We start from the raw sequence: 27038 nt of genomic DNA on the forward strand, positions 1-27038 counted from the left end.
CAGAATCGTAAAAGTGGTGAAGGTAAAAAGTCCACACAACTTAGGCAAGGATATTTAATCATGTTACTTCCAGGTTTAAAAGGTATCAGTGACTTCCCACCTCCTATAAAGTAAAGGACAAAATGTTTGATAACCATTCAACATAAACAGCAAGGCAAAACTTTCTCTCCCAACAAGCTAAGTTTTAAGAAGGTAAATTCAAGGAAAAATACTTACACTGATGAAATTATAATTATTAAATGTAGGTGGGGGCAGATAAGTGTGGGGAGAAGGATGGGGGACAAGACTGCCATTATTCAATTTTAGATGCAAAACAGTAGTTATCAGTATTTAATAGTGCGCAGATAGGAAGCTTCTATGGGCACCATAATCTGAGATTAATATGGAGATGAAAGCAAAAATAGAAATGAAAAGAGAACCCTTCAGGGACAGATATACCAGAAATTTCTTTTGGTATAAGTTTCTGAAAGTTTCTTCCACTGCCTTCATAACATAATATACATGCCATAACCAATATAACGTTATAGTAGAAGAAAAGTCTACAGTTGGGATGGGCAGTAAAAGGCACATGTTTGGAATTTTCACTGTAGCTCAAAATGCAAACAATTGCAATAGAAAAATGCAAGGTGTCATTGCCTGGTCAAATAATATATTAATAATAACATTCTAATGATTAACATATTACTTCTAACAATAACTACCATTTATTTAAAGCTTTAGATTTTACAAAGTTATTTTACTAGTCTCAATTGCTCAAGAGCTTAAATACATGAATATTTATGATGAACTAGAATAAAAAGTAGTAAAACATATTCTTGCCTACAAAATGCTCAGAATCTGCTAATAGAAAATCATACTAACTTTTCCGTATGTTTAAGATATTTCATAATAAAAAAGACAGGAATTGTGTAAATAAACAGTAACAATATTTGGGCCTGGGCTGAGGGCGGGGGAGGGGGGCACATGGTGACTGTGTTTTTCATAACTTATGTTTTTATATGGTTGCGTTTACGCCAATAAATCCTCAGCTGGGAAAAAAAATAGTAACAATAAAAATTGATATTTGGAACAGAATATGTTCAACATGAAGAAACAGAACAAGACAGTGTTCTAGGGGGCAAGGAAGAAGGCTGGTATAATGGAATGCTTTATAGCCAAGTTTTGGTTTTTAGAAGTTCTTTATTTTTTAAATGAAGTAACTATATTCACAGGTAGCCAATATTATTCCTGTTTTGTATATCCTTCCAAAGATGTTCACATGGACATACACATAATATACATAATATAATATACACACATGCATTTTTTGGTCACTCTTTTCATAAGTGGTAACATATACAGCATATATATACAATATGCTGTACACAGAGAATATGTATAAAATAAAATTCTATACCATGAAGATCATTCCCAGATCAGTAAACAAAACACTTTCTTGTTTTCTGGAGGATGGGGTACTGAAGAATATCATTCTTTTGTGGGGCTACACCACCATTCATTTAACCAATCTCCTGCTGTACTGATGGGCATTAAGAAATTTCCAATCTTTTACTATTACAAACTCAGCTGCAATAAATAACCCTGTTACACAAGTAGCTTCATACATGTTAAACAGGATTTTGAAGCGTATCAAAATTTTGCCAAGGGAAAAACAGGGTAAGATATTACCAGCAGAGGGAACAACTCAGACAAAGATCCAAAAGTGTAAAACAGGAATTAAGTAGCTTGATTTTACCGGAGTATAAAATCTATGGTGGGAGAATAGCAGTAAGGCATGAAGAAGGAAAAATAAACTGGAGCCTGGTTACCTGGACTTAATCCTGTAGTATTTTAATAAGGAGCTAGAAGAAATCAGAGTTGCGCTTTAAAATGACTACTCTATGGAAACACCCAAATATTCATCAAATGATGGATAAATAAAATGTGCTATATCCATATAATGGAATTATTCAGCAATAAAAAGGAATGTAATACTGATACATTCTACAACATGAACTCTGAAACATTATACTAAGTGAAAGAAGGCAGTCACAAAAAAATCACATATTGCATGATTCCATTTATATGAAATGTCCAGAATAGGCAAATCCACAGAAACAAAAAGCAGATTAGTGGTTGACTAGGGCTGGGGAGGGGGAAGGATTAAGGACAAATGGGGAGTGACTGTTAATAGATATGGGTTTAAGCGGGGTAGGGGGGGTGATGAAAACCTTTTAGAACTTTTGTGGTGATGATAAAATTCATAAATATACTAAAAACTACTGAATTGAACACTTTAAATGGGTGATTGTACGGTATGTGAATTATACCTCAATAAAACTGCTAAATAAAAAAAAAATTATTCTGATGGCTAGATGGGTAGAGAATGGATTTGAGAGGGGTCAAGACTGGCAGCAGAAAAACCAGCTAGGAAATATAACTGTCTAGGTGAAAGATGATGAGGGTCTACGCTAAGATACAGGCAGTAGTGACAAGGAGGAGAGATGGATTCAACAGATACCTGAGACGTAAGACCAATAGAAATTATTAGCTGACAAGATAAAGGAGTGATGGGAAAGGACGAATCCTGAGTCTCTGGCCTGGGTGACTGGATGAAGGGTTGTGTTACTACCTGTATTTCCTACTGATATGAGAACAGGAAGTATAAAAAGAAGAGCAGATTTAGGATAAAAGGTAAATTCCATTTCAAATATGTTGAGTTTGAGATGCCTGTACAATATCAAGATGAAACTGTCTAGTATATAGTTGTCTTCAGGTGCCTCCAGCTAAGGGGAAAGATCTCGCACTGTAGATTTGAGAGTCAGGAGTAAATAAGGGGTGGTTAAAACTATAAAATTGGCTGTGATTGTTTGGGAAAGCATACAGAGTAAGCAAGACATGGGCCAGGGATGACACTCTTGTTACCACCTGTATTTTAGGAGCAGACTAAGGATAAGGGTGTGTGTAGAGGCAATTAACATTTTATTGAGCACTCCCTTTATGTGTTGGGCAGAGTGCTAGGTGGTGGTACTTGTTTCAAAGTCTTTATCTACACCATCTTATTTAGTCCTCATAACAATTTCACAAGTCAAGGCAACTGATACTAATCATTCTTAACTTATAGATTAGGACACTGAGGATCAGGGACATTAAATATTTTGTGTAAGGTCTCAGGGCTAAAAGTGACTGTGCTGGAAAAACAGAATCTAGGTCTGGTTTCAATGCTCATACTCCTCCTACCTCACCATCCTGCTTTCCACTACTATAATATTCAACACAGTCTTTCTGTACTGGACGTAGTAGACCTGTAAGTGGTTATTTAAAAAGCCAAAGTTCAATGAGGTCACCAGACAGACGGTACATGATCAAGTGGGATAAAAAGAGTAAGCAAGGTGTGACTTTATTTCCCTTTTAAGATCTATCTTAAATAGACAGGGAGTCTTCTTTGTACAGGACAGCAGAGCTCAGAAGCCGTGATCTCTGGGATTAGAAAAGACAACATCAGAATCTGCTGCGGGAAGTTATGAGGAAGCCGGTTATCGGTCTTCATATCTTAAAGATTTACATTCTAGCTGACAAAACCGAAAGAGCACACAGAGCCGCCCGTCTCCTGGCTGATGTACAATAGGATAAACGTCGAGGGCCAGCCGGGAAGGGACGAGAACGCCAGGGCTTTAGGCATGGAGAAGAGGCGACTGTCCCAGGGATCCCAGAGACACCACCACTCTCACCTCCAGGAACCCCTGGGAACCCAGGCGCCAAGGGCCTGCTCCCCGTACTCACTTTTTTGATGTTGGATTTGGAGGCAGGATGAAAGTCCTTCTTGCACATGAAATTGGCGAAGGATTTTCCCATTTTGGAGCCTGAGCTGGGGAAGGCAGCCGCTAGATCTGAGAGCAACGTAAACAAACTCGGCCGCCTAACCGGAACTACGCCTGCCGTGGCAGAGGGAACTTCCGGGGTCAAAAGGGACAGCTTCCGGCAATTAGCGCCTCTGCCGCTCCCTCTTCGCCCCTTCGTCCTTTCACTTTGGGCCCCTCGGAGGCCAGGTGAGGGGCGTGCACGGGGGTGGGGCGAGCACAGTAGTTGTTGGAAGCGGAAAGTCGGGAACTGCGGCGCGGCGGGGCCGAGGGGCTCCTGGGTGGGGCTGCTGGGAGGGGCTCCTGGGGGGGAGCTGCTGGGAGGGGCTCCTGGGAGGGGTCCGGGTCGCGGCGCGGGCTGCAGTTCGAGTGCAGCCAGTTTGGGTGCAGCCAGTTTGGGTGCGGAGTGCGGGCTTGGTGGCGGCTTATCTGCAAGGAGGTGTTTGAAGTCCGAGCCCTTTACTCTGTGAACTCCATTTCGAGTTACATAAACTTTTCGAAACCAACTTTTTCCATCTGTGTTGCTAAAGTAGTAATTCTTGCCCTAACTGTAGCACGTTTGTGAGGATCGAACGATGTGATGTGTCTGAAACCGCTTGGTGAACTAAAGCATATAAAGTAGAATGTCAACTCCAAAGGAACGAGGACTCTATTTTGTTACCAGTACGGTGCCTGGTGCAGAAAGATATTCATGAACATTTGTTAAATGACGAATACATTTTAGGAGTTAGTAAAGGCTCTCAAGGCTTCCCCTCCTAAATGGTCTAGGTGTCTTCTTAACTAGGTGGCATGTTTCCTTAGCTTTCCTTATTACCGCAGTTAGCTCAGATCACCCATTGAAGCTTGATGGCTCTTGAAACTTCACGGTTTTGAGTGGACGTGGCTGCTACTGCTGAGGGGATCCACCAACCAAATCCTCTCGCGGGAGGGGGTGAGCGTGACGTCAAGAATAAGCCTTTTGTAAGAAATTGACTCTTCTGACGAATAATAACAGTAACAGCTTTAAGTGTCTGATATGTTCTAACAACTGAAAAACGCTTTACACACTGTCTTATTAAATTCTCATAACAGCCCCCGAGATATTTACCGATGAGGCAGGAGACTTAGAGATTAAATAGCCTGCCAAAGTTAGGTAGTGGTGGAATTAGCTTTGGAACACAAATAGAAGGCGATCTAGGATATAAAGGTTGAAATTCACACGGAAAAGAACAGAAGCAATGGTGACCGCTCTGTTTCCATCATTGAGGAAAAAAGAAAAACCCTTAGGTGTTTCAGGCTGAAGTTGTTTCTTTCTTACTTGAGTCATTTTGTTTTCTTTTGAATGAATCATTTATTACATTTAAATCTGAAACTCTAAGACAATGTGCCATTCTGGAAGCAAACAAATTCTACTAAATTGAGGATTTAAGATTTTCCAAATTACAAATGAAGACATGATCTTGATATTAAATTATACAATCAGGATTCACAAGTTGAATGTGAACGTCTTCCTGGAAATAACAACAATTTGGAATTTTATTGACATGTTTTTGTATTTGTCCAATTCAGTGAGTCTGTTTCAAAATTTCAGTCTTATTAGTATTGTAACCAGTTCAAAAGAGACCCCTTCTTCCTGCCTTTGAGGAAACACTGGGTATATAATACTGTGACTTTTCCATAAGTTCCAGTGATGAGAATACAAAGATTAATAAGACATACTCTCAGCTCTCAAGGATCTCACTGTCCACTAAGAAGACATATATACACAAATATGGTCTTCATAACAGTAGAGCTAGGTACAGGTGTTCCCAAATATGGAAATAGTGAAAGGAGATTCAAGGAAGACTTCAGGAGAGAAAGAGCTTAGAGAGTAAATTTGACCTATAAACTAGAAGAAGGTACTTGTCATTCCTATCTTCTTACTAAATCTTGTAGTACTAGATTGATTCCCAAGTCATTTTCTTACTGATATGAAATTTGAAACTTTAATGAGTATCCTATGTTAGATATGGCAGTAATATCCCCTGGTCATCAAGTAAAACTCTTTGTTTTGTATATACTAAAAATGCTTTTCTTTTTATTTTGAATCTTCCATATGATTTTTAGTTTTAAAAAAAATGGAACCTTGTTCCTGTGACACTTTTGTGGCACTACCTCCAGCAACAGTTAATAACAGGATTATTTTTGGAAAAAATTCAGATAGACCCTGTGATGAAGTACAGGAGGTAGTTTATTTTCCTGCTGCAGTTCATGACAACCTGAAGGAACATCTTAAGGTAAGTGAAATGCATGTTTTGTTAGCAATATTTTTCTTTAAAAATATCATAAACAGGTTTTTAAAAATCATTAGCTAGCCATTTGGCAGAGGCTATAGAAGTTAAAAATTTAAGAATTTAAATTTGAAAAATAATTTGAATCAGAACTAGACTTCTGGTCTTTAATTTCAATGATTTGGAGGAATCTGAAATAACAATAATAAGAATTGTTAATTCTTTGATCAGATATTTGAATGCTTACCATATGCAAGCATGTCGAATAGGGCAAAGGGATTTAAAGCCTGCTGTCAAGACTAGTTCTGTCTTCCAGGAGCTTAGAGTCTAGTAGAGGAATAGGATGTGTATGTAACTAACTGCATTGTAAAAAAGGATGGTTTAAATGCTAAATTTAAGTAAGGGCAGCAAGTTGTGACATCAGTGGAGAAGCAAGTAATTCAGATTAGGAATTAAGGAAGGCTTCACCAAGAGTTGGGGTTTCAGCTGGAGTTTGATGGGCAAAAAGGATTCTGATTGGTGTAGAATAGGAAAAGTCATTCCAGACTCTGGAAGTAACAATTTTATCATCAAAAAAGGTTTTTTGATCCAGTGGTAACACTGTCAACACTATGCAATTTATGCAGTTATTTGATAGTATACAGGTCAATTAAAGGATCCTTTAAATTTTTTATTAAAAAAATCCATTTAGCATGGAACTTAAAGTAAAAATTTCATACTATGCTTTTATTCCTAAGTTATATATTTTTTAGATTCCTTTTTATTGATATTCTAATACCAAAATATATTAAATATTAGACATTTTATGTATACAGTTGTTCCTCCACATCCGTGGGGGATTGGTTCCAGGAGCCCCTAGGATATCAAAATCCTTTGATGCTTAAGTCCCTTATATAAAATAGCATATAAATGCGTATAACCTATGCACATCCTCCCATAAACTTTAAATTTTCTCTAGATTATTTGTAGTACAATGTGAATGGTATGTAAATAGTTGTAAATACAATGTAAATGCTGTCTAAATAGTTGCCAGCAAGTGTCAAATTCAAGTTTTGCTTTTTGGAACTTTCTGGAATTTTTTTTTTTCCTGAATAGTTTCAATCTGTGTTTGGTTGAATCTGTGGAGGTGGAACCTGTGTGTGTGGAGGACTGACTTTACTAGGCCAATTTTTTTCTTTTGCTGAGATTATTTATTCATCTTGGGTCCATTTCTTTTTTTAATTATTTTTTATTTATTTGGTTGCACCGGGTCTTAGTTGCGGTAGGCAGGCTCCTTAGTTGCAGCTCATCAGCTCCTTAGTTGAGGCACGTGGGCACCTTAGTTTTGGCGTGCAAACTCTTAGTTGCGGCGTGCGAACTCTTACTTGCGGCATGCATGTGGGATCTAGTTCCCTGACCAGGGATCGAACCCAGGCCCCCTGCACTGGGAGCATGGAGTCTTACACACTGCGCCACCAGGGAAGTCCCTTGGATCCATTTGTATTTTATCTCTTCATATTTAAGTCTCACCTATCCTCTAAGCCAGTGGTTCTCATTCTTTTCACTGCTGTGGACATATTCGGTGATTCCCACATGTGACATGGGCATCTATGTATTTAAGGGCTACCATATGGAACTTACATCACCAATCAAGAAACACTGGACATTGAGTTTGAGATCTGTTTCCTTACACTTCAACTCAGATACATCTTTCTCTACAAAATGTTTCAAGATTCCACAACTAGAAACTATCCCTTTCCTGAGCTTCCATTAGCACTCCATCTTCACTTTTCTTCATAGTCTTTATACTTTATATTTCATTGTATCTTAGGTAATGTAGAAGTCTTAGTTTCTTGACAGCAAGATCCGCATCTGATTCATCTTTGAAACCAATATATCTCTTAGCAGAGTGCTTTATCGTAGGAGATGCTTAGCAAATATCTGAATGAATAAATGCTCTAGGGACAATTCTGAATATGTTTTAAGTGTAATGCCTCTATTATTGAAATTTTCAATTTAGTTATAATCTCTTTCATAATCGTCATGTCTTCTGATGGATTTTAAGATTCTAGACTTTGATAACTTTTCTTTTTTGGTTTTATTGTTGTTGCTATGACTTTCTCTACAGTGTACTTACATAGAAATTGATCAAGTTCCTGAAACATATGCTATTGTCCTTAGTCGCCCAGCTTGGTTATGGGGGGCAGAAATGGGAGCCAATGAGCATGGAGTTTGCATTGGGAATGAAGCTGTATGGGGAAGAGAAGAAGTTTGTGATGAAGAGGCACTACTGGGCATGGACCTTGTCAGGTTATTTTTTTGTTATATTTTTGCACTGTAGAACTTGTCTAAATTTAAGATTTGTTGTAACTCTTAACATGTTTTATCTTCCCTTTTTTTTTCATTTTTTGGACTTTGATACTTTATGGTTTGTGTTAAAAATGCTTCAGAATACAGGCATGCAATTTCAAGACTCTCAAATATCATTAATTAGGAGAAGGGAAGGAGTTGAAAATTATGATTCATTGGAAGTACCTAACTTACTTTATCGACTGTAACTAATTCTCACAGTCACCTTATGGGATATTATTATTATCCTAATTTTACAGATGAGATACCTAAGGTTCAGAGATAAAGTGATTTGCCAATAAACTACCAAGTTGTAATTTGAACGATGATCTTTTTGACTCCAAATCTTTGTTTTCATGAGTCCAAACTGACTTCGCTACTTCACAAGGAATAGTTTAGACTCCAAATCTTTGTTTTCATGATTCCAAACCGACTTCACTACTTCACAAGGAATAGTTTAGAAGTTGGATTTCAGCGTATCTGTTAACTTGAAAGGATTTTTACTTGGAATATAAACACAAAATCTCATGTGCATGAAATTATTTAAGAAACATAATGGAAATTTATTTTAATCTGAGAACTTTAATATTTTTATTTTAGACTTGGTCTTGAAAGAGCTGATACAGCTGAAAAAGCCCTCAATGTCATTGTTGATTTATTAGAAAAATATGGCCAGGGTGGAAATTGTTCAGAGGGCAGGATGGTATTTAGCTATCACAACAGTTTCCTGATAGCTGATAGGAATGAAGCCTGGGTTCTGGAGACTGCAGGGAAGTACTGGGCAGCAGAAAAAGTACAAGGTATGGACAACTTTTCATGATTTAATTTGTTTTACAATTAATAAAAAACCTCTTAGTTGCAGACATTGCATTTAATTGTTTTTCAAGATTTATACTCCAGTGCAATGAAGGCGAAAACTGAAGGGGAAATGAAAAAATTTGAAAGAACATACATTGAAAGAGCACTATAAAGGGCTTTCTTGAAAAAGAGGAAAAGGTGGTGTTATCTCTTTTCAATATATATGATATTAATTTCATATAACCTGTATACATTTTCTGTGCAGTAGCTCTTGGCTGTTTTATAGTACTTTTTCACTTTTTTTAAACCCCTCCCCTTTTTCACTTTTTTATGAAGTGAAACTATTTCTTTACCATTTTTTCCTGTTTTAACTTTGGGCTGAACTCAAAAATTTTATCATGTGTGGTTATGGAGGTGAGGACAGGGTAGTGTTATTGGGGATTGGTGACTGTGGGTTTAGTCGTTAGAAAGAATATATTGATACAATAGTAAAGTATAAAAATTTGATGTCATTGAGAAAATAACACAGTTGATTGTTTTAGAATGCTTTGCTTTTTTTTTTCTTGATTTCTTTGTAACCATATATTCCTCTCATTTTTCAAGTGAGGAAATCCAGAGATATGAAATGATTTACTCAAGGCAGTGAATGAGAGACTTAGTATGTAAATCTTTCCATCCTGACTCTCAGTTCAGTATTCTTTCACTAGAGTACAACCTTGTGCTTAAGCATGATCATGTACTTCTTGTGTAATTACCTCCTGGATCTCATAGTTTTACAGGGGGGATAAGATACACATGTGAAAATATTAAATGGCAAGTGAATGACACACACACATATATGCTATGAACATTTAGAGAAAGGAAAAGTCATCGTGAGCTGGAGAAATTTGGGAAGTCTTCATGAAGGTAGCCTTGAGCTACCTTTGGAGGATTTGTATGTTATTTTTCAAAACAGGTCATTGACAGTTGTTTTGATGGACATTTTATTTTATATTTTGCATATATGTTTATTAATACACAAAACTGAATTTAGACTCTTTTTATTATTGTGATAATTGGCCTGATTATACCATTAATTACTTTTTATTTTGTCAAGTGTGCTACATCCAAGAGAAAAACGAATTCTGTTGAAAAAGATAGCCCCACCGAGCCATGCAAAACAAACACCTTCACTGAGTCTGATTAACCAATTGTAGATTAACTTTGCCAACTTGTTTCTCTTCCTATTACTAAATTAGCCCAAGAACTAAGTAGTTTAACTATAGGGAATTATCTACTCGATGGAAAATTCCTCTTCTCTGTCTTTGATTCTATCATGACTTAAGTCTATTTTTGTAGTAAGAATATCCCAAGTATGATTTCATTAGAGTAATTAAATTGATTTCTACTTGGCAGACTATCATTCTAAATCTGTTGTAAAATGTTATTAATTTTCATTTATCATGATCTATTTCATTTATTCTGATCTGTTTAGAACAGACTTTTATTGTTTCTTCTGTTTTGTATTTTAGTTGAAAATTTTGTTATAACTTAGTGCCATGATATTTTTAGAAGCCTTATATTTCTGTTCTAAACTTACTTATGACTATTTTTTAAACAGTAATTCATATAAAAGACTAATATCTAGAATATATAAAGAACTGTCAAAACTCAACAGTAAAAAGACAAATGACACCTATAAGGATATACACATGTCACAAAAGCACATGAAATGATGTTCAACGTCATTAGCCATTAGGGAAATGCAAACTAAAACCACAATGAGATACCACTCTACCTCTATCAGAATGGCTAAAAATTTTTAAATGACACTCCCAAATGCTAGTGAGAATGTGAAGGATGGTACATTGCTAATAAGAATGTACAGTCACTCTGGAAAACAGTTTGGCAGTTAAAAAAAAACCTTAATATGCAACTATTATACAGTGCAGCAATTGCAATCTTATGCATTTATCCCAGAGAAATAAAACTTAAATGCACACAAAAACCTGTACATGAATTTTTAGAGCAGCTTTTCCCATGATACCAAAAACTGGAAACAACCTAGCTGTCCTTTAACTTGTGAATGTTTAAACAAACCATAGAATGTCTATAACACGGAATACTAGTCAGCAATAAAAAGGAATGAATTGTTGATACATACAATAACCTGGAATAATCTTTAGGGAATTAAACTGAGTAAAAAAAGCCTAAAGATTGTATATTGTATGATTCCATTTATATGATTTTCTTGAAATGACAATTATAAAAATGGATAACAGATGGTTGCCTGGGGTTAATGAAGCGGTGGGCATGAGAGACAAGTGGGTGTGGCTATAAAAGGGCAACACGAGTGATCCTTGTGATATTCTGTACCTTGACTGTATAAATACCAGTATTTTGGTTGTGATATTATACAAGATGTTACCATTTGGGGAGACGGTGTAAAGGTGCATAGCTCTCTCTTTAATTCTTACAACTGCATGTGAATCCATAATTACCTCAAAATAAAAAGTTAAATTTAAAAAAATAATCTATTTGAGTATGTAATAAATAGATGCACATGGTACATTTAGAAGCCTATATTTACATTGAAATAATGATTAAGAATCATAATGTACAGAGATAGATATATTAGATTAAATATTACTTTTCTTCTCCCTTCCTCTCTTCTTTGAAAATAGAGGGAGTTCGTAATATTTCTAATCAGCTTTCTATAACAACCAAGATTGATCGGGAACACCCAGACATGAGAAGCTATGCTAAGCAGAAAGGTTGGTGGGATGGTAAAAAGGAGTTTGATTTTGCTGCAACATACTCTTATCTTGACACAGCCAAGATGATGATTTCTCCAGGCAGATACTGTGAAGGCTACAAGCTTCTGAATAAACATAAAGGTAATTTTAAGTAATATTAGAATGAAAATGGTATTTCATGTAAATATAATGTGGGTATAATAAAGTCTGTTTTTTGAAAAATTATTCTAAGTAAGATATAGTTTTATTAAAACTGAGAACAGGGAATTCCCTGGTGGTCCAGTGGTTGGGACTCCGTGCTTCCACTGCAGGGGGCACGGGTTCGATTCTTGGTTGGGGAACTAGGATCCCGCAGGCTGTGTGGCACAGCCAAAGGAAAAAAGAACTGAAAACATTGTGATACCGTAAGCTGTTTTTTGAGATGAGTGAAGTGCTATATAATTGTGAGACGGTAATAATTTTTTCTGAAAGACAAGTTCAGATTTGCAATCCTCAAACCCTTTTTTCAGTTCTTAGTAATATTCTTAAAGCCAAATTTGGATTACTTTTCTTCTCAGAGTTCATTGGAACATGGAGATGGTTTTCTTTGACTATTGCTGCTGCTTCTTTCATTTATCTTTTGATAGTACCCTTATTGGTTATTTTCTAATTTCAAAAGTTATATCTATAACTTGCCAAGAAGACAAACTGAGCAGATATAAGAATTCTCCCTTTCCACTCTTAAACTCTAGAAATGTTGAATAAAATATTTAAACATTAAGGACATATATAGATAGGTTTAAACACAAGAAGAGGAAATCACTAGGTACCAAAAATGAAGAGAGAACCCATAGAGTCAGCAAGATTTGAGGTGTCTCTTCTCCATACAGTCCTCCTCTCTGTGTCAAAGAGGGGATTGTGGACCACGTATCATCCTTAGAGGCTAGTTTTAACATCCATGAGAATGTAGGTGCCTAGCTGAAAGACCTATTTGGGGAGCAGGAACTGGACTAGTTACTAAGATTAGTACTCTGCTCCATGCCCAGAGTCCCAGCCTGGAATTGAGCTGTCTGCTGTCCCAGGCTATGGGTCAGTACATTCTCTTGTGAGTGACTGAACTCTGAGCTACATGTATTTTGTAGACTCAGCTGAGGCTACCTGTGCTGTGTTGAGAAACAAACTGGTTTGGAACCTGCAAACCACAGGTATGCAGAATTTCAGCATACCTGTGTCTCTATGAATATACGACAAATATTCAGATTTTACTCAAATTTCCCATCCAGATGAGAAATCTGCTATAATGAATCTTCATGTAACTGCCATTAAAAACATGGACATTCAGATGAAAAGATGTAGTTTCTACATTTATTATGGATAGTTTCTATTATTATGTCCTCAAGTTCATTGATCTTTTCTTCTGCATTATCTAATATGCTGTTAATCTCACCTAGTAATATTTTCATTTCAGTTATTATATTTTTCATCTCTACATGTTCTATTTGGTTCTTTTTGTATATCTCTCATTTCTCTATTCATTACCTTCATGTTTTTCTTTAAATCCTTGAGCATATTTAGCAGACAGCTGTTTTATAATAGTTGTTTTAACATCCTTGTCTTCTAACTCCATTATCTCTGTAATTTCTGCATCTGTTTCTGTTGATTTGATTTTCTTCTGGTTTTGGGTCACATATTCCTGCTTATTCATATGTTTAATAATTTTTGATTAGATGATGGACATTGCAGATTTTAATCGTTGAGTTCTGGATTTTGTTTTATTCCTTTAATGAGTATTGGACTTTGTTTTATCAGTTAATTTCATTATTTAGGGAACAGTTTCATCTCTTTTAGGCCTATTTGCTTTTCTAGGGTAGCTCTAGAGTAGCTATTATACCAGGGCTAGTTTAGTCCCACTAAAGGCATGTGATCTTTCTGGGATCTCTGCTGAATGCCTTATGTATTAAATGAGATCTTCTTACTCCAGCTAGTGGGAACTCAAAAGATTCCCAGCCCTGTGTTAGCTTTATGGATTTTTTAAAGCCTCATAGTTTCCAATAATTGCTCTTTCCTTATAATTTGTTCTTTGTTTGGTCTTGTGGAGTTTCACCCTATGTGTGTGTGCAAATTGGTATTCAGCCAGAGGCTCAATGGACCCTCTGTACAGGTTGCTAGAAATTTTTTGAGAGGTAGCTCATTCCTCTTTGGTGCTCTGCTTTGCAAATTCTACCACCCTGACCTCCCTGAACTTCCACCTCTGTTTCCTCAACTTAGAGTGATCTTTGGGCTATGTCTGGGTCTCCCTCCCTGCACTGTTGTCTGAAAATTGCCTCCAACAACACTGAGCTCCTGGAGTCAACACAGTGGTAGGGCTTACTTTATTTGTTTCCTTTCTCTCAGGGATCATAATCCTACATTACCTGTTGTCCAATATCCAAAAACAGTTTTATATATTTTGTCCAGTTTTCTGTTTGTCTACAGTAGGAGGGTAATTCTAGACCCTACTGTTCCGTCATGGTTGGAAGCAGAAGTTCTATTTACATTATACTGAGTGTTTTTTGCAGTATAGAAGAGAAATGCAATTCATATCCAGTAAGATATGTTATTATTTTGAACTGCACACAAGCACAATTACTGGACATTCATTGAGAGTTAAATAAATAGATGATTAGTGTTTACACACTTTGCATTATGCAGAAGTTCTTGGTTGATTGTTACATACGTTTTACAAGTATTTAGTAATATTTGGGGAAATTGATTGAATTTTTAAATATGGGCTAAGGATACATTATTATTTTTTCCATTTAAAATAATGGGTTGTAGGTTCTTGCTATTCAGTGTTTATAACAGTTTAGATTCAGGTAAGGAGGCTGTATCTATTTTATTAACCACCCATATGGAAGCCTTCATTATCCATGGTCTGCCAGGACTCTACCAGAAATTCCCTTTGAAGATGATTTCACAGAAAAAAATTATAAACACATGAGCAAATACAGTACTAAAAGAGAAACAATTCATAGACCCAACAAATACAGGAAATTCACACCCAAGAACAAATTAGCTGATTTAAATTTAGCTAATGATTAAAACTTTCAAAGGTATTTGATAATGTTAAGGAATTATTATTTAAAAATTCAGATGTGGTAATTGTATTTTAGCTATATTTATTAAAAAATTCCTTTTGTATAGATACGTACTGAAGTATTATGGATGAGATGATGTGACTGGGATTTTCTTCAAAATAATTTGATGGGAGGGATTTGATAACTGTTGAAGCAGTAATGAATATTTGAGGATTCATTGTATAATTTTTCTGAACTTTTATATATTTAAAATTTTCTATAATAAAAAGTTAAAAAAATAAAATTAAAATGTTCAAAGATAAAAAGGAAGGAATGAAATCCATAAAGCAAGAGTAGGAGATTATGAAAAATAAACAGATAAATTTGAAAATTCTAAAATGTGCAGAAATTCTAAAAATGAAAATTACAGTCACTGAAACAAAACCAAAATTGAACGTTGTAACAAATGTTCAAAGTTAAGCATTTGGAAAATGCAGGTAAACAAAGAGGAACAAAAATTACTCATAATAAGTACTCAGCACTCACTTAACATTTAAATATTTTTAAATGCAAAAGTAAAATGTATCATTGCTAGCAGATATTCTTTGTAGCCATATTTCCCTTTATACATATACAGCTTATTTTTTAAAATAAAAATAGGTCAATACTGAATATATTCTACTTTAATCCACTTTTTAGTTGATGGTATATTTGGAATATCATTCAACATCTTTAGTTATCATTCATTTGAAATGTTTTAAAATTTCCCTCATGATTTTTTTTCTGACTTGTGGATTATTTAGAAGTGTGTTATGAACTTCCAAATATTTGGGGGTTTCCTAGATATCTTATTGTTATTGATTTCTAATTTAATTCCACTGAACTCAGAGAACATACTCTATATGACTTCAGTCCTTTAAAATTTACTGAGACTTATTTTATGGCCTGGCATATGATCTATTTTGGTGTACAAAATATGCACCTTGCACTTGTTAGGTATAGAGTTTTATAAATATTAATTAGGTCAAGATGGTTACTGTGATCATCTACATCTTCAATGATTTTTTTTTCTTGTTGTATATATTACTAAGAGAGGAGTCTGAAAATCTCCAATTATGTTTATGGAATTGTCTGTTTCTCCCTTTAATTCTGTCAGTTTTTGCTTAATATATATTAAAGCTCTGTTATTAGGTGCATACACATTTATAATTGTTTTGTCTTTCTGGTGAATTGGCCCTTTTCTTCATGAAATATTATTTCTCACTGTTAATACTGTTTGTCTTGAAGTCAACTTTAGCCCAGCTTTCTGTTTACTGTTTATATGACATATACTCACCTATCCATTTGCTTTCAAACTATCTGTATCTTTATATTTAAAGCACATTTCTTGTAAAAAAAAAATATGGTTTAATTTTTTTTTTTAACCATTCTGATAAGTTTTGCCTTTTACTTAGAAACTATAGTTCATTAACATTTAATGTAGGCTGGTTCTGGTTCCAGATAAGATGCTGTAAGTAAACTCTATCTCTTTTTCTGAATATAACCAAAAACTGGAAATATTGTATGGAACAGTTATCTGAGGACCTTTAAATGTAAAAAGGAACAGGAAATAGGAGAAAGAAACCAGAACCCAAAGTATGAATTCATCCAGCAGTGAGTTTCATGGTTTTTTTCCTTCCATATCACTTGGCCTGGTTTCAAACAGTATGATTCCTGGAACTGTGCACTGGGTGTGGACAGAAAGTGGGCCCAAAATCTCATAACATAATGTTATAATCTAAATGATACAATCCAAAATTACCCAATATATGAAAACCAGGAAAATCTCAACAACTTGGAAGGGAAAGGACAATAGATACCAACCACAAGATGGTCTAGATGTTGGGATTATCAAATGAAGACTTTATTCAGTTATTTTTTTTTGATTGAAGTATAGTTGATTTACAATGTTGTGTTAATTTCTGTTGTACAGCAAAGTGATTCAGTTAAACATATATATATATATCAATATATATATATATTCTTTTTTGTATTCTTTTCCATTATGGGTTATCATAGGATATTGAATATAGTTCTCTGTGCTATATAGTAGGACCTAGTTGTTTATCCATTCTATGTATAATAGCTTACATCTGCTAACCCCAACCTCCTATTCCATTTCTCCCCCAACCTTCTCCCCGTTGACAACCACAAGTCTGTTCTCTATGTCCATGAGTCTGTTTCTGTTTCATAGATAGGTTCATTTGTGTCATTCAAATGAAGACTTTAAAGCAGCTATTTTAAGTGTGAACACTCCCAATATGAATGGGAAAGTAGAACATCTCAGCAGAGAAATAGAAGCTATAAAAAAGAACTGAATGGAAATTTTATAATTGGAAAACACAGTAACCAAAGTAAAAAATTCCTCTGATGGGCTCAATAGCAGAATGGATATGACATAGGAAAGTATCAGTGAATTTGAAGATAGATCAGTAGAAATTACCTAATATGAACACAGGGAAAAAAGATTGAAACAAAGAAACAGAACAGAGCCTTAGGGACTGTGGGATAATACCTAAACATCTAGAGTCATAGAGTCTTAGAAGGAGAGAAGAGTGTGATGCAGAAAAGTTTGTAAATAAATAATGGTTGAAAACTTCTCAAAATGGCAAAAGACAAATTTACAGATTCAGGAAAGTTAGCAAACCTCAAACAAGATAAATGAAAAGAAATCCATGCCTAAATGCACAAACTGCTGAAAACCAAAGACAAAAAGCCTTAAAAGCAGCTAAAGAAAAATAACACATTATATATAGGTAAAAAATGATTTCTGTGTGTTTTTCATTATAAACCATAGATGCCTAAAGGCAGTGAAACAACATTTTTAAAGCTCTGAAAGAAAAGAATTCTGTATCTAGACAAAATATTCTTCAGGAATGAAGGTGAAATAAAAACATCCTGACGTGGGAAAACTAAGAGACTTTGTTGCCAGTATTCCTGCTATAAAAGAAATGCTAAAGGAATTTTTTTAGATAGAAGGGAAGTGATAGCACAGCGAAACATGGAACTTCAGGGATGAAGGAAGAGCCACAGAAATGGTAAATATTGGGGTAAATATAATACCATGTTTCTCCTCTTAAGACCTTAAAAATATGTCTAACAGTTATAAGCCAAAATTACATTTCCTATAATACACATGATAATCACAGTATAAAGAGGGGAGTACATATGGTGTTAAGGTTTCTACGTTGTACTTAGAGCTGTAAAATATTGATTCTAGTAAACAGATAATTTAATTACGTATATTGTAACCTTAGAGCAATATTTAAAAAGCTATGTAATAAGATACAGTAAAAAAAAAACCCAACACATGAATTAAAATGGAATACTAAGAAAATATTCAAAAGGAAGGCAGGAAAGGGGAAATGGAAGAATAAAAATAGAAGCATCGAACATAAAACAATATAACGTAGATCTAAAGTTCAACATATCTATAATTACATTAATTGTTAAATGGTCTAAACATACCAATTAAAAGATGAAGTGTGTCAGACTGAAGTAAAAAAAAAAACAAACCATGACTCAGCTATATGCTGTGTATGAGTGACTCACGTTAAGTAGGCGAAGGTAAAAGAATGGGAGAAGTTATAGCATGTAAACACTGATCAAAAGACAGCTGGGTTGGCTATATAAATATTAGATGAAGTAGACTTTTGAGCAAGGTACATTACCAGGGAGAGACATATCACATAATCAAAAAAGGGTCATTTCAGGGTTATTATTTTCTCCATGGTAAATGTATATGAACCTAACAACAAATCTTCAAAATATATGAAGTAAGAACTAACAGAACTGAAAGGAGAAGTAGACAGTTCCACAATTATAGGTGGAGACTGCAATGCTTCGCTCTCAGTAATGGGAAGAACCAGTGGACAGAAAATCAGCAAGGATATGAAAGAATTGAACAGTATATCAACCACTGGATCTAACTGATGATTATAGAATTCTCCACCCAACAACAGTGGAATGCACATTCTTTTCAAGTGCACATGGAACATACACTAAGTTGACCATATCCTGGATCATAAAACAAATCTTAAAAAGAGACATTAAGTTAAGTCTTTGACAATAATAAAATTATATTTGAAATCAGTTACATAAGGATATCTGGAAAATCCCCAATACTTGGAAATCACACAACACACTTTATTTTTTTTTCTTTATTTTTTTAAAATTTATTATTTATTTTTGGATGCGTTGGGTCTTCGTTGCTGTGCATGGGCTTCCTCTAGTTGCGGCAAGCGGGGGCTACTCTTGGTTGCAGTGCGTGGGCTTCTCATTGCGGTGGCTTCTCTTGTTGTGGAGCACGGGCTCTAGGCGCGCGGGCTTCAGTAGTTGTGGCTCACAGGCTCTAGAGCACAGGCTCAATAGTTGTGGCGCACAGGCTTAGTTGCTCCGCGGCATGTGGGATCTTCCCAGACCAGGACTGGAACACGTGTCCCCTGCATTGGCAGGCAGATTCTTAACCACTGTGCCACCAGGGAAGTCCACACAAGACACTTTAAATGTATGGGTCAAAAAAGAAGTCTCAAGGGAAATTAGAAAATATTTTGAGTGGAATGAAATGAAAATGAATATACCAAAATTTATAGCATGCAGCAAAAGTAGTGTTTACAGGAAAATTTAAAGCATTAAGTGCTTAAATTAGAGAATAAGAAAGGTCTCAAATCAACAATGTAAACTTTCACCTTAATAAACCAAAAAAAAAAAAGAAAAGAAAGAAAAAAAAGAAAAAAAAATCCCAAGCAAAGAAAAGAAAGAAATAATAAAGTGCAGAAATCAGTAAAATTGAAAACAACAAAACAGTGGAGAAAATGGATCAAATTAAAAGCTGGTTCTTTGAAAAGATTAATAAATTAAAACACTCAGCTCCACAAAGAAAAAAAAAAAAAAGGAAGAAAACACAAGTTACATGTCAGGAATACAGATATTATTATAGACCCCATAGACATTAGGATAATAGGGAAACACTATAAACAGCTCTAAGTGTGTTCAGTAACTTAGAGGAAATGAACCAATTCCTTGAAAGCCACCAATCACCAAAACTCACCTAGGAAGAAATATCAATAACTTTTGATTTAGCAGTTGAATTGGTTGTGTTCTGTCTGCAAAGTCTGTCTCCTGGTCAGCAGCTCAAATTCCAGTTTTGTTCTTTTATCTTTAGCTGAGCTGCTATCATTCTCCCCCACATATGCTGATTCATGAAACAGATGGCGATTTGGGCAGAGTTTTTTTTTTTTTTTACAAAGAATTTGGGGGTTCCTCTCTGTAACTCTCTCCTTTCTGCGATTCTCCCTTCACCTTCTAGTACCGGTAGTTGGCCTCTGGTTCTTCAGGCCAGAAAGACCAAGGTTTTCTATAACTACCTGTGCCACATTGCACGGCATTGACCATGGCCTTCCCTCAGGCTAAAGCTGTAACAAAAATGGGAAATTTACTCTGTGCTTCATCCCATCTTCCAAGTGTCACCTCTCCTCCAGAATTTTCCTGCTTTTGCTCACAGTAAAGAGCCTTAGTGTATTTTGTCCCAAGTTTATAGTTATCTGAGGGAGGGTTAATATGGTAGAAGCTTACTCAGCCTAAATGAAAGCAGAACTCCTTCCCATGTCATTTAATATTCTATAACATTCTTTTACTTATAAAAATAAATATATTCACATGATTCAAAATTCAGAGGTATACAAGAGTATACAGTGAAGCCTCTCCCTTCTAACATGCCCCTGTTCAGTCCTTTTTCCTACAGGCATTTCCTTGTATATGCCTTCAGAGATGATGTATGCTTAATGAAACAAATATGTATAGGTATTCTTGTTCTCCTTTTTACAGAAATGGTAGCATGCCATACACACTCTTCTGCACGTAGGTTTTCTCTAGTTACCAATATATAATGTAGATCATTCTATTTTAATATATATAAAGCTTTCTCATTTTTAACAGATGCATAGTATTCTATTATTTTGGTATATTATTTATTTCCATGTGGTTGTATTTTATCATTATATAGTAAAGATTGATTGTATGATTGATTGATTTAGTTAACAAATTCTCTGTTACTTAGGTTGTTTTTAGTTTTCTACCACTGAAAATTATACAGTATGCTTATAGCTTCTTTATTTTCACATCCATGATTATTTTCCTAGAATAATTTCCTACAAGTAGAATGTGGGGTCAAAGCATGTGCACGTTTTAAGGCTTTTGAAACTCATTGCCAAAATGACCACTAGGAAAGTTGCGTCAATTTAAATTTCCACCAGCAATATTTGAGTGCCCATTTTCTAATATATTTACCAACATAGGATATTGTTTTTGTTCCATCTTGTTAAATTTTTAGGCAAAATTGGCATATTATTACTTTAAAATATATTTCTATTAGTGAGGTTAACCATATTCTTATGTTTATTGAAAATTTATAATTTTTAAATAACTTTCCTGTTCTTAATATATCTTTTCCCCATTTTTATATTTGGTTACTACTAACTCTTAAAAAATTACTAGTAATGTACCTTTGTCTATTCGCCTCCAAATAATTCCAGAAAAATAACTTTTATTTAGAAGATTATTGGGTGGCAGATAAATGCTAAAAGGGTCTTTCCACTAATAAAACTCTGTGACTGATTTATCTTCCTTCACTTGAAGGATAAAATGGTTCTATAAATCAATCAGAAAGCAACTACTCAGAGATAGATAAGTCAGTGATTGATACTTGCTTCTCAGGTATTCATTAAACAAATTAATTATATGTATAGCAGAAAAAAGTTTGTGACAGAATGTTTTTAGAATGCCTTAACATCATTGTTTTCAAAGTATTTAATATCTTATATTTTAACTTCCAGAAGAATGTCATCATTTGAAAAGTTTCCTATACAGTTTCTTAATATTAGTTTGCCATTTTATAAGTAGGTTATTTAAACTATCTTTTTTCATATAGATACATATGTAGAAAATGCTAAAATATGTTATTCTAAGGATTTTGATTTTAGGCTTACTGTTATTGTAAAAGTAGAGACAGTACTGGTTGCAGCAACACCTACTCCTATTTATTAAAAAAGTGTATCAAAGGCTAGACACTGTGCTAAGTGATTACATTATTTTCTTTAAGCAACCATGTGAAGTAGGTATTATCTTCATTTTACAAATGAGGAAGTTGTGTTTGTGCTCTTCATTTATCTCCTGTATGAAACTGAAAAAAATGGACTCTCATTTGTCCTTATATTTCTCTCAGCACCTAGTTCAGTGTCTTGCACTAGTGTGTGTGTGCTTAATAAGTTTCTTTTTTTTGTTAAATTAACAAAGGATTATTAGTTGAATTGAATTAAATTGTAATTTGCAGATAGTTTAACAAAGATCACTGTTGTATGATGATGTATGATTGATGTATGTATGATGTTGTATGATTGCTTTTCTTCTGGCAATAAACCTAAAGGCTTAGGACATAAAATTAGCAAGTATTCTTAAAAAATGAAGAATAACAACACATAATTAAGGTGGAGAGGAAAATGTCAAGAATCATAAGGTTTAGGGTGATTGGACGAAAGGAAGAAAAAAATAGAAATAATTATAAATTAATTAGCCACTGTATCATAATAATTAATTCTGTTATATTTAACTATAAAATAACTGAATTATAGATTTGAAATGCATAAAATATTATAGTAATAGATGAGTCTGACATGAAACTTATTTTTCCCCTAAGTATGAAGTATAGTTCATCCAACTTTCTGTGCTTTGCCAAAAGAATAAATGTCTTTCCAGTACTTTTATAGAAAATTGTCTACTAGTACATTATGGCTAATTCTTCCTATGAGTTTTCTAGATGGAAGAGCCTACCTCTCTTCTTTACAAGTATTCCTACCTGATAGCTATTAACTGTGCTGCATGTATATGCAAATTGTATCTATATTCACTCTTGTATTTTAAATAACTAGTTTAAATTGCAGTGAAATTGTACCCTGTGTTTTGCATTCATTGTAGTGAACCCTGCCACTGCAGTCTCAGTACTTATTCAATGCTTGCTAGTGGATTACTTATAGCTATCCTACTCAAGTGATCATGTAAATCCTTCTTTCATTTTGAGAATTGTAGGTTTTGACTACAGAAAACATTTTCGTAATACTTGTGTTACTGCAGTGTTATGGTTCTGACACTTTTCGTTAAAACTTGCCATTTACAGGAATTTATATGTGAATCATTCTAAAATCTCACTAGGTGCAGAAGCTATGTCTGTGATAGATAGGTGTGGATGGCTTTTGCTTTATTGTTTAGTTTTAATATTAAGGGTTGTTTTCAGGTATATCCTTTTTTTTTCTTCCTACATTTTTCCAAAACTAACAGAAAGATATTGCTCCTGTAACAAGTTATCTATACATTGTTTTTCTTGAATTTGAAGTCATAGCTATATTATGGAGAAAGTGAAAATTTGCTATTAACATAAAACAGTTGGAAGTTTGCGTGATTAACTGAGGGTGGAACATTAGACTGTCTTATATGGAAATCAATTTTATTTTAATTTGAAATGTCACAAAAATCACAATTTGGGTGCAGACTTGATGTAACCTTTTTTTCTTTTAATTATTCCCATATATCATGAGGATGGGGGGAAATTCTTGCTCTTCATGCTTTCTTTGTCTTTGTGAGTAATTTCATTTTTTATTCCTTTGCTGTCATTGTAGTAGGGTTTGGGGAGAGAGGAAAACCATACCTGTGGTCAACCAACTATGTTAAATGAAAGTTAATTGTTTCTTTAGAACTAATTTTAATGAAGTAATTAAACATTTCCATACAAAGTATCTGAAGATATCTTATCCGCTGACAGGAACTATATGTTTTGTGTTATTTTTTAAACTGTACTTGTTACAGTATGGGTCTACTACATTCATTACTGTTATTCAGAAATTGATACTACTTGAGGGTAAAAAGAGACTGATGTATTTAATAAATGGGAGGCATAAAATTGGAGTGGTTAAAAGCACAAAGCTGGATATTTGCTTTTGGTTAACAAGGAGTAACTAGTACTAGACTAACCTCTCCCCAAGAATAACTAAAAGCTGGGAAAATAAAGCCCACTGTTTGAAGGCATGGTGAACACCCAAAACAGTTAGGACATGAGGGGCCTAGATCCAGGAGATTGGGAAAAGACTATGTGCACTCTGAGAAGAGTCTGACCTTCTATGTCACAATTTCTCCTTAAAGCAGTTGCTGGCTTGTAAGCAGTGCATATGTAGGATGAGACTCTGTAGGATGAGTAGTTACCAAGAGCTTAAAAAGTTAAGTAGAGATTTTGGCAGTCCCACAAGACCTTAGGGACAAAAATTGGATTTGATGAACAACCAAGAAGAAGGGGCCTGGGAAATACCCCAGGCTTTCAGTTGAAACCCCAGAAAGGCTACACTTTAGGAATAAGAACAAACAGAATAGACCAGTCTCAGCTGGATCAGTAGGTAATCTACCTGTATTCCATCTGTTTGCCAGAAGAAAATTAAATACTCTGTGGAGAAAAATATCATGCAGTACCTCTACAGATTTTAATCTATAGTGTCCAACGTTCAATAAAAAATTATCAGACATGCCAAGAAATAGGACCAAATGATTGAAAATCAAGAGAAAGCAGACAGTAGAAACTGACCCATTGGTTATCCCCAAATTAGTTTTTATCAGATATAGACTTTAAAATTACTATGTTTTATATGTTCAAGAAAATTAGACAAAAAGATGGAGAATTTCATCAGAGAACTGAAATCTATAAAAGAGAACCAAATGGAATTAATAGAACTGTAAATTTATAATAACTGAAATTAAGAATTCAATAGATTAGTTTAACAACAGATTAGACATAGCAGAAGAAAAAAATTGGTGAACTGGAAGATCAGTAGAAAGTTCCCTGATTGAAACAGAGATAAGAGTTTGGAAAATATAGACAAGAGTGTGAGAGCCATATAGGACTCATTGAAAAGGTCTCATATATATGTAGTTGGAGTCCCAATAGGAAAGGAGAGAGAGAATATGGAGGGGCAAAAGCAAGATTTGAAGAGATACTGGCCAAGAATTTTTCCAAACTAATAAAAGTCATCAAGCCACAACTTCAAGAAGCTCTGCAAATCCCAAGAATAAATAAAAGGAAACCACACCTGGGCACATTGTAGTGAGATTGCTGAAGGGGGAAAATAAACAGAAAATCTTAAATGCAGTCAGAGGGAAAATATATATTATCTTCAAAGGAACAACTATAAGACTGACAGATAACTTTTCAAAAGAAGGGAAAGAATCTGGAAGACTATAAGATGACATCTGTAAAGTGATGGGGAAAAATAATGACTACCAACTTAGAATTCCATACCCACTGAAAATATCCTCCAAAAATAAAATTGAGAAAATTTGTCACTAGCCAATTGGCATTAAAAGGAATACTAAGGGTCATTCTTCAGGCAGGAAAAATGATCTTTGATAGAGGCGAGGTAAGCAGGAGTGAATGAAGAGCAACAGAAACAGTAAATACGTGCATGAAACTAAATGAATATTGTCTTTTTAAAATAATAATAATTTTATGACCAATGGCCATAGCTGCAGTGCTCAAATTCTGTTGTGCATTGAATTCATGTAGTACCAAGGTTGCGCTTCCCACAGGCTGCTCCTGGCCAATGACTGAAGGCAGCAGGGAGACTAAGGCAGGCCCATTCCTGGGGTCATTGGACTCCTCTGATGGCTGACTCTGGGTCAAAGACTCCTTGATGGCCTTGCAAAGCTTTCCTTAGGTGGCATGGCAGTCTAGGTCACTTTCACCCAACCTTTCTTCCCTCTCTAGTAAAGCCAGGTTCGGACTTCTGTCGCCGTCCAGCTTCCTCCCCATTTTCTCGCATAGGCATTTTCCCTCATAAAATCCTTGTACATTTAATCTCATGTTGTGGCATCTGCTTCTCAGAAGACCCAGATGAACACAGTAGAATTAAATATATGAGAATAGCACTAAAAACAGGAGGCAGTAATTGGAGTTAAAGTGTTACAAGGTCCTTGCATTAACTAAGTGGTGAAGAACTAATTTAAGGCAGACTGTGTAAGTCAAGAGAAACTAATAAAATAATAAAAGAATATATAAGTAATTAACCGGAGAAATAGAATAATAAATACTTGGAAAATTCAAAAGAGGGCAAGAAAGGATAAAAAGGGAAAAAGAATAGCTGGCATAAATAGAAAAGTAATAATAAAATGGTTGATTCTGTCCCATGTGGAATTGCTCTTACATGGTTTCTAGCATTGATGTCATGCTTTTAGAATGGCCATTTCACTGTACCAGAAATGGTTATCTACATCTTATATTTATAGTTTTATTTTTAAAATTTATAATTCTTCTGGAATTATTCTAAAATAAAATATGAATTAGGATTACAGCTTTTTTTTTCTCACTTCTCAAATGATTACCCAGTGATCTCAACACTGTATTTTAAATGAATTATCTTTTCTGTTGATTTGAAATGCCAACCAACTTTATCAAATATTAAATTCCTAAGTAAACCGAAGTGTAAATTAGATTACTGTATTTGTCCAGTTTCATTTAGAACAGTGTAAGTATACATAATAAGTGCTCAATACTTGCTTTATGAGCCAAAGGACAATATGAATGAATTTACAGGTTTTTTTTTTAATGTGGTAGGACAAATACCTCCTCATTATTCTGCTTTTTCAGAATTTTCCTGACAATCCTTGACTGTTCATTTTTCAAGGTTAATTTTATAATCATTTTTCCAGCTTCTCCCCAAAGAATCTTTTTGAGGTTTGATTGGATTTGAATTAAAACTATAGATTATTTTAGGGGAGAATTCACATCTAATAATATTGCCTTCCTAGTCAAGAACAAGATATGGTTGTCCGTTTATTGAATTTTTCTTTTCTGTTCTAAATAGACTTTTATAATTTTATTTGTCTAGGTTTTCCATATTGACATTTTTTGTTGTTGTTAAAGAAATCTTTTATAAACACTTGCTCTGTGCTAGGCATGGGGCCACATAGTGGCAGACATGATAC

The 27038-nt window shown here is 34.6% G+C and overlaps 2 protein-coding genes across 3 annotated transcripts in view; one reads left to right on the forward strand and one right to left on the reverse strand.

The window, feature by feature from the left end:
* The window catches only part of CIR1 (corepressor interacting with RBPJ, CIR1), a 40188-nt gene extending 36273 nt beyond the window's left edge, over window positions 1-3915 (reverse strand). The window contains exon 1 of the mRNA XM_036857853.1: window positions 3763-3915. Coding sequence (XP_036713748.1) covers window positions 3763-3834 — 72 coding nt within the window. The 5' untranslated portion in view covers window positions 3835-3915. The remainder of the gene's footprint in view (window positions 1-3762) is intronic.
* The window catches only part of SCRN3 (secernin 3), a 35238-nt gene continuing 11978 nt past the window's right edge, over window positions 3779-27038 (forward strand). Inside the window, exons 1-5 of one of the 2 annotated variants that reach the window (XM_036857852.1) lie at window positions 3779-4028; window positions 6018-6094; window positions 8196-8377; window positions 9017-9216; window positions 11878-12090. In XM_036857852.1, coding sequence (XP_036713747.1) covers window positions 3809-4028; window positions 6018-6094; window positions 8196-8377; window positions 9017-9216; window positions 11878-12090 — 892 coding nt within the window. In that variant the 5' untranslated portion in view covers window positions 3779-3808. Of the gene's footprint in view, window positions 4029-5924; window positions 6095-8195; window positions 8378-9016; window positions 9217-11877; window positions 12091-27038 lie in introns of both variants that reach the window. The other variant, XM_036857851.1, reaches the window with a different exon arrangement.

The sequence above is a fragment of the Balaenoptera musculus genome, chromosome 7, assembly GCF_009873245.2.
Source record: "Balaenoptera musculus isolate JJ_BM4_2016_0621 chromosome 7, mBalMus1.pri.v3, whole genome shotgun sequence".
NCBI lineage: Eukaryota > Metazoa > Chordata > Mammalia > Artiodactyla > Balaenopteridae > Balaenoptera > Balaenoptera musculus.